The sequence below is a fragment of the Rutilus rutilus genome, assembly GCF_951802725.1.
Source record: "Rutilus rutilus genome assembly, chromosome: 13".
Taxonomy (NCBI): Eukaryota; Metazoa; Chordata; class Actinopteri; order Cypriniformes; family Leuciscidae; genus Rutilus; species Rutilus rutilus.
In genome coordinates this window covers 35,665,192-35,673,465 of record NC_140218.1, presented here as the reverse complement: position 1 = coordinate 35,673,465, position 8,274 = coordinate 35,665,192, and the positions used below count along the sequence as shown (strand labels likewise).

General features: G+C 36.2%; 1 protein-coding gene across 1 annotated transcript; it reads left to right on the top strand.

The window, feature by feature from the left end:
* The first annotated feature begins 2,536 nt into the window (after positions 1–2,536).
* Positions 2,537–7,645, top strand: LOC311302005 (uncharacterized protein). Its single transcript, XM_084427501.1, has 4 exons — positions 2,537–3,334; positions 3,782–3,950; positions 4,335–4,493; positions 4,716–7,645. Exons 1-4 carry the CDS (start codon positions 2,764–2,766, stop codon positions 5,428–5,430), a joined length of 1,614 nt encoding a protein of 537 aa, XP_084283627.1. The 5' UTR covers positions 2,537–2,763; the 3' UTR covers positions 5,431–7,645.
* The last annotated feature ends 629 nt before the right edge of the window (positions 7,646–8,274 follow it).

Below are 8,274 nucleotides of genomic sequence, written 5' to 3'. Positions count from 1 at the left end.
CATTCCTGTCAGGAAGGGAGACCCCAAAATGTGCCCATTCTGACACTTCACAGGGACCAGGTTGTAAGATCAGTATAATTAGATATATACCAGTGTCTTCAGGAAAAGTCAGGGGTCAAAACAAAAGAGCCATGAAGTTACATTTTATACAGCCTACTCTTATCCAGGGATTGTTATGATAAGCTAAATCATCCTTCCTTCCTGGGGGTGCTGTCCCCCAACCTGTTGTTCTAGGAGAACGCGTGAAAGAAAGATAAAACCCAAAATGACACCTCAATTCTGACACCTTTTGAAGATCAGATTTCTTTTCTAACATTTAAACTTAGAACACATTATAGTGTATAGTGTACACCCTTTGACTTTATGAATACACAAAAATGACAGCTTAATGATTTTTAGATTTTGTGCATTTATTTAAAGACTGCATAGGCCTACCATTTTGACGCTTGTGTTACCTTACTTCTTTGGCAATATTAAAGGTTTTTATGAAATATTATTTCTATTTTTCAGCACATACAGTCAGAGTTATAGAACATATTAATAGTGCAACAAATAAGGTGATTATGTTTTATTTATTTTAATCAGGTTTGTTAAAAGTATGCTTGAATGATGATGAATGCGCTAACATGTATTTGCTATATCAATGAAAATATTTGAAAAACCTGTTAAAATCAAGTAATGATGCAATCCTTTAAATCTTACCTTTGAGTGCATCAGAATTAATTGGATGTAAAATTATTATCATGTGACATTTTACTTAACGTGACAGAAAAAGACAGTGACACCAATGACACAATGAATCACCAATGACCCACATATGACCAAATATCATTATTCTTCAACCATAATTAAGTAGATGAGACTAAATTGTTACATTTGGCATACAATCTAAATGAATAGCTTCAATAGAAGTTTATCTATAAATGGGAGTCACTGGTGTCACTGGGGTTCTCCCATAAGAAAAGAGACACCAGTGACAGCAACACCAGTTTTCATGAAAAATACCACATCTTGTCAATCATGGTATATAGGCCATAAGGTGAAGCCGTTTTCGTTTAACCCCGTTCCCATAATAGGCATAGCTGTCAACATTGAACATTGAAAATAAGGGAGATTTCCCGGAATCCATCCCCAAAATAAGGGATTTTTTTTTACACGATTCTTACCCAAAAACTTAAAAAAAAAGCACTAATCATTAACAGTCTAAAGAGTTTATAACTACACAATATATATTACAGACCAATGGATATGTTTAAAGAGCTTTATTTATTAACAAAGTAAACATTCAGGGTTTCTGCAGGTTTCAGTAAGTCAAATTTAAGACCTTTTTAAGACATTTTAAGACCATAAAGATTCAAATTTAAGACCCTACACGTGACGACGCATTATCCAAGTTAGATAGATATTACCTCGGGATCATTATGTATCTATTTATCTATCTTTCTATCTATCTAGGATTATCTGATGTGTGTGTGTGAGACAGAGGGAGAGGTAGATATTTTTTTATAGAAAATTGTACTTTTGCATATTATACTGTAAAAACACAATTATTGTTGATTGTGATAGAGGAAATGATAAGATGATTAAAGTGACCAAAATTATCACGGTTATCACAGAATCCTGTTCAAAAAGTACTAATACTACATAATGAAGTCAATTCAACAAGTTTTATGTTGAAAAACAGCAAAAAACAAATTGATTAGCATCAATATGCACTTTTTGTTTACGTAAACATTAAAATACCATTAAAAATGATGGCCAGATTTTAAAAGAGTGTCTTGCAACATGTTATCTACTAACATGTACAAGTTCAAATAAAGTTTTGACAAAAAAGGTTTTATACAAAGATAAACCTCATATTTCAGCCTTTAAATATTTTTTTTTATAAAAAGTCAAAAAAGATAAATTACTGACATTTACACATTATAGCTTATATTTATTAGTAGTGTTTGGGTGCACCCCCATCCTTCATGTTGACTGAGCTTTCAGTGTTGTTATGGAAAGGGGTGATTGGTTGGTTCCTGTCACAGGACCTGCGGTGCGTTTGCGGCATTCTGAAAAGTGTAGATTTTTTTCATCTCGTTGCGCCTGGTAAAAAAAATTGTGCGTCGCTTCAATTATGAGCGTGCTTGCCGCGCGCCTACATTTGAACAAACTTGAGCGCGCAAAAGACGCGATATGTGAACGGCGTCTGGCGAGCTAGCTCATATTGAGCCACGAGCGACTGGTAGCACGCGAGCGACGAGTTGAGACCCCTGATCTAGCGCTCCGCTTTGTAGGCTACATACTCCATACTTTTTTGCTACTTTGTAACAACTTTCTGCGGCCAGCGTTTCTGGAAATTACTTTTTTAGACATGTCACCTGACTAAATGAAATTTAAGACCTAGGATGAAAATCTGTCCGTTTTTAAGACTTTTAAAAATACGGGATATTTTACGGGAAAATACTAAAACGGGAAGACAGCGGGAAAAGAGTTAAAATACGTGAGAAACCCGGAAAAAACGGGAGGGTTGACAGCTATGATAATAGGGCACTAAATTATTTTCATCCCAATAAAAACACCTATTTGTATTAAACGCGAAAATAAAAGTTCTCCATGAGTAATCCTGCAGTTTATTTTTTATTAGTGTTTAAAGTCGGCAATAGTTCTTTCCTCGCGTAATCATATTTTTATCAGGAGTGATGAGGCAATCATCACGTGCTTCCCGCTAGACCAATAAGGTGGCCGCTTTTTGGAACGACATGTAAACATGAATCCAAGATGTCTGCGCCCTTGTCGTCAATATCGAGTAGCGAAGACGAAGAAATTACAGCCAGACCTCCTTCAAAACTCCGTAATAAGTATTCTAAACAATGCTATATGCATCTCACGTCCATACATAAAGAAGAAACACAGGATTTTTCACGCACACGGTGGGATACTTTCAGAAACAGCGCCAAACGGTGGCTTGGCTTGCAGGGTGAGAGTCAGAGAATAGCAGAAACATACAAACATTGTCTAGAAATTGAATTTGACAATGTTCCCGAAGACGCTGGGTTTCACCCCACTTGCTACAGGCGTTTCATTGACAAAAAGCGCTTGGATGCGGCCGAGAAACGGGTCACACAGCATCCTGAAGCTCAAGATGCTCAGTCTGTGCCATCGGGTAGTAGTACCTCAACAATTGAATGTCCGACAAAGAAACTTCGATCCAGGACGGGCCTGCCAGTAGCTTGTGCAGGTCCTGTGCTTCCTGCCTTGTGCATAATTTGTAAGAAAACGGACAAGTACATTACGGTTGCAGGCAAACGCCAGAAGGACCATCTTTCACAGGCAGAAACGTTGTCAGCAGGTAGGTAAAAAGTACACACACACACATACACGTTTGAAGTTTTATGTCGTATGCTGGGTACCATGGCTAACTTTCAATTACATAGATTTGCATTATTTTGCATACAGCTACAGTCAGAACACTCAATATTGTTTAACTGTTATAACACAGTTTGTTACTCTATTTGTTAATCTTTGTTAATGTTAGTTAATAGAAATAGAGCTGTTCATTGTTTGTTCATGTTAGTTCACAGTGCATGAACTAATGTTAACAAGATTTTAATAAAGTATTAGTAAACGTTGAAATTAACATGAACAAATATTAATAAATGCTGTATATGTGCAGTTCATGATAACTAATGTATTAACTAATGTTAACTTACGAACCTTATTGTAAAGAGTTACCCACAGTTTTTACTTAATGTTTTAATTTACAAATTAATTTAATTATAGTCTGCTTTATTTACAGGCCAGTTACTGAAAGCTGCTGAGATGAAGGAAGACACTAGCATTCTTGTGCATATTCGAGACAAAGACTGTGTGTCTGTGGAGGTGCGATACCACAAGTCCTGTTACAGACAGTACACCAGGTTCCTGACAAAGTCTACTGCAACAGTTACTGGGACCTCAGAAGAACAGTAAGTTATTATATTGTATTATCAAATAATAATGAATAATTCCCTCACTTTATTGCATATTTCTAAAGTAAAGCATTGACCACCTACTTAGACTGTATATTGCCATTTTGTCTGTAAACACAGTTTTGACTGCACAATCTCGGCACAGTAATTCAATATGATAAAATGTGTAGTGGTTTGTGAAGGAAATTATATATTATATATAATTTATTTATTACCATGTATTTTCTTTCTGAAAAATAAATTTAAAAAACTTCTCAAATCGCTTGGTCAATTGCTTTCAATTTGCGACTATTTATACTATATTTAAAATGGAAGCAATTGTGAAATAGTTATGGCACATACAATATTTACTTTGCTGTTTTTAATGTGTTTTCTTTTCAGAAATGAGCCAACCTTCGATGCCAGCTACAAGATCTTCTGTGAGCGGATCATCCGCCATAGAATAATCGTAAACCAAGAGGTGCTGACAATGACGCAGCTAAGAAGAAACTTTTTAAATCTTGTGAAAAAACATGAAGATCTTGATGCTTCAAACTACAGGTAATTTAAATACCATGAGTTTCTTTTGCAGCTTTGTAAAAAACATTTGTGAAACATTTTATTTTTTCTCACAAAAATGTAATTCATAATAATGAAATCATAATTCTATTTTATGATGTGTAGAAGCTGATACACAGTGTATTTCAACTAAATAGTTTTCAGTGTGAATATATCTTTTTTTATATACTGTTGTGATTATCTGTCACTGTATCTTTGTTTCAGGCAGGATAAATTGAAGAGGAGGTTGACCCGTGATTTTCCCCAGCTGGTGTTTCACTGCCCCAACAAGCGCAACATCAGTGAGCTGGTTTTTGTTGAGACACTGTCTGCTGATAAGCTGATAGACAGGCTACCTCATCCATCAGGTACAGAAACAACCGAGTCAATTGAGGTAACTAGCCAAAGTGATGGTGAAAACACTGCAAGTACAAAAGCTGGTCCGCAAAGACCAGGTTCAATGGCCTCTATCAATACTACAGAGGACACAAGGACACTTTATAGTGCGGCATTGATATTAAAGATGCTTCTATGTGACTCTCCCGGTATGAAATGCCCGTGGCCACCAACGTCAGACGATTTAAATGTGAACGAAGCAAAATCTGTTGTACCACTCGAACTGTACAATCTGATTTCCTGGATTATCGGTGCAACTGAGGAACCAACACTGGCTCATTATGTAGATATTCCAGATGATTTGAACTTGAAAGTGATCTCTGTTTGTCAAGACATTGTGTATCTCGCATCTAAGGGCCGGAGGCAGACACCTAAATCATTGTGTCTTGGTCTAACTATTCGCCATTTAACAGGTTCATCACAAATTGTGTCACTTCTAAATAGACTAGGACATTCACACTTTAGTATACTAATGCACCAATACCTGTCTCAGATGTTAGGTACATGTATAAATGTCAGTTTGAGACATATTTTGTGTTGCTAAAATTAATATAAATAAAGATACAAGCAAAAACAACAGCATACAATTTTCGTTTTTTTTGTATTCACAATTGTATACATTTATGGATCGTGGCAAAAAACTGCAGGATATTTTGCGGAGAACTTTTAACATAAAGTCCAAAAGGGGGTTGTCAATGCAAAAATGATTTAAAAAAGTAGTGCTCAGGTGTGGGAACGAAAATCACTTTCTAGCCACTTTTTCCTAGTTCACCTTATGGCCTAATACTAACTAAATGAAGTTGTTTATGCCAAGTATTCTAGTTTATTTTTATTATTTTTTACAACTCCCTAACAGTAAAGTAGGTCATACCAGTGAGTTCAACTAAAGCTTCATATGAAACCATGAGATAAATGAGAAGATTTTGATACCTGAAAAGAGACCATGGGCCTCTCTTTATAGATATTCATGAATTTGGAAGAAGGAAGTTGAGTGATGTCATCATTTTAAAAACATTAGATTTTTGTTTAACGGTAACACCAGTGACACAACTCCAGGGGACCACTACTTTCAAATATTAAAAATCAAATATTGCCACATAGAAGGCTCAAGACGACGTAATTGGTCAAATAACATATTTTTTTATTTTAAAATGTGAAGAAATTGTAACCCTAAAGTGTTAAGTGTTAACCCTAAAGTGACTTTCAAATCTTTCATTTGAAAGTCACGTGTCTAGTATCTGTAAAACTGCATTTTTCCATCTTAAAAATATATCTAAATTACGCCATATGCTCTCATTGACAAATGCGGAACAATTAGTTCATGCGTTCATGACCTCAAGGCTAGATTATTGTAATGCTCTACTGGGTGGTTGCCCTGCACGCTTAATAAACAAACTACAGCTGGTCCAAAACGCAGCAGCTCGAGTTCTTACCAGAACCAGGAAGTATGACCATATTAGCCCGGTTCTGTCAAAACTGCACTGGCTCCCTATTAAACATCGCATCAATTTTAAAATATTGCTGATTACTTACAAAGCACTAAATGGTTTAGCTCCGCAGTACTTGAGCGAGCTCTTAACGCATTATAGTCCGTCACGTCTATTGCGATCTCAAAATTCCGGCCAGTTACTAATACCTAGAATATCAAAATCGACTGCTGGCGGTTGATCCTTTTCCTATTTAGCACCAAAACTCTGGAACAGTCTTCCTACCATTGTCCGGGAAGCAGACACACTCTGTCATTTCAAAGCTAGACTAAAAACACATCTCTTTGACCTAGCATTCACATAATACATTATAGACTTCTATAATTTAATGTTAGGCTGCATATATTAAGTCAGCCGGAACCGGGAACACTTCCCATAACTCCTGATGTACTCGTTACATCATGAGAAGAATGGCATCTACGCTAATTTTAGTGTCTGTGTTTATCCCAAGGTTTTCCTGCAGCCTGCCGGATCCAGGCCGTTTCCAGATCTGACGAAGGACCTTCACCTGGACCGATGACAACGCAGTGCTGAAGTGCCAACTAGTCTCTCCCTATGGAGGATCCCTCTACCACTATACAGATAAGGCGTTGTCGGGAAAATTTGTTTCGCGTTCCTACCCCAAAGCAACAAAATAAAATAAAATTCTTTATCAAAATTTATAAGGAAAGACAAGTACTTTGTTTAGGCTTGGCTTGTAGGGAATTCCAAACCTGGAATTTGGTATTTTCAAATGCACATAACTATAGAACCCATTCTAAATGCGCATGTGAACGCCATCAGCGTTTCTCACAGGTTCGTGTTTAAAGTCTGTGTAGAGGGAATGGTGTCGTCTTAGCGGCCCCTAATTTAATAACAAATGATCGTTGCGACGGAAGCAAATCAATCAAAACTAACTTTAGATGGAAAATAACTTAACTCTGCTGTAAAGCCAAAACAATCTCTGTTACCTTAAATTATACGCTTATCTCTGTGAAGCTGCTTTGAAACAATCTACGTTGTTAAAAGCGCTATATAAATGAAGATGACTTGACTTGACTACATGATGCAACACTTATTATAACGACAAGAGACTTGAGACTTGACTTGGACTCTAGCTCAAAGACTTGAGCCTTGACTTGGACTCTAGCTCAGAGACTAAGACACTGTTATTTAAACAAGCTTTCAGTTGACTGGGTTTTATTTTGGGCTTTTTAAATGTTTAAATTTGTATTGATTGTATACTGTTTTATTATCGTGGTTGCACTTTGTAAAGCAGTTTGTGATTTTATCTGTGAAAAGTGCTCTATAAATAAACTTTACTTACTTACTTACAATAACATAAATTGTAAAAAAAAAAACACATATTGTATACTTGTATATTTTATATTATTGATCAATGTGTTAATGTGTTGTCTCATTGGCACAAATTAATTTAGAAGATTAAATAGAACTGTATTGATCCCAGATTGATTCCACTCCCGAAGCTTTGTTTGGTCACATGCTTTTTCTGCTCTGTGGTGATTTGTTAGATATGGTTGAGAAAACAAGTCTGAAGCTTCAGGTAATTAACAGTTTTTGGGCACAATTTGATGGAAGCCTCAAACGCTTCAGAAAGCCTTGGTTTCCCATCACTAATATTTTGCTGTGTGGCTTTACATCACATGTAAATGATGTGACATCACATACTCGTACAATGTGAGTAGGTAACCTTGCTGAAATTACAGTGTATTTCCGCCTTAACTTAGACGGCACCAGACAACGAAGAGAACCAAACAGGGAGAATAAATACTCAGAGGAACTAATGAGATAATTAACTAGTTATTATACTAGTGAACTAATCAGACACACTGGGAAACTCAGTCATGGGGGAAAAAACACAATGAAACATATTAACCCTGATATTCACACAGATTCCAGGC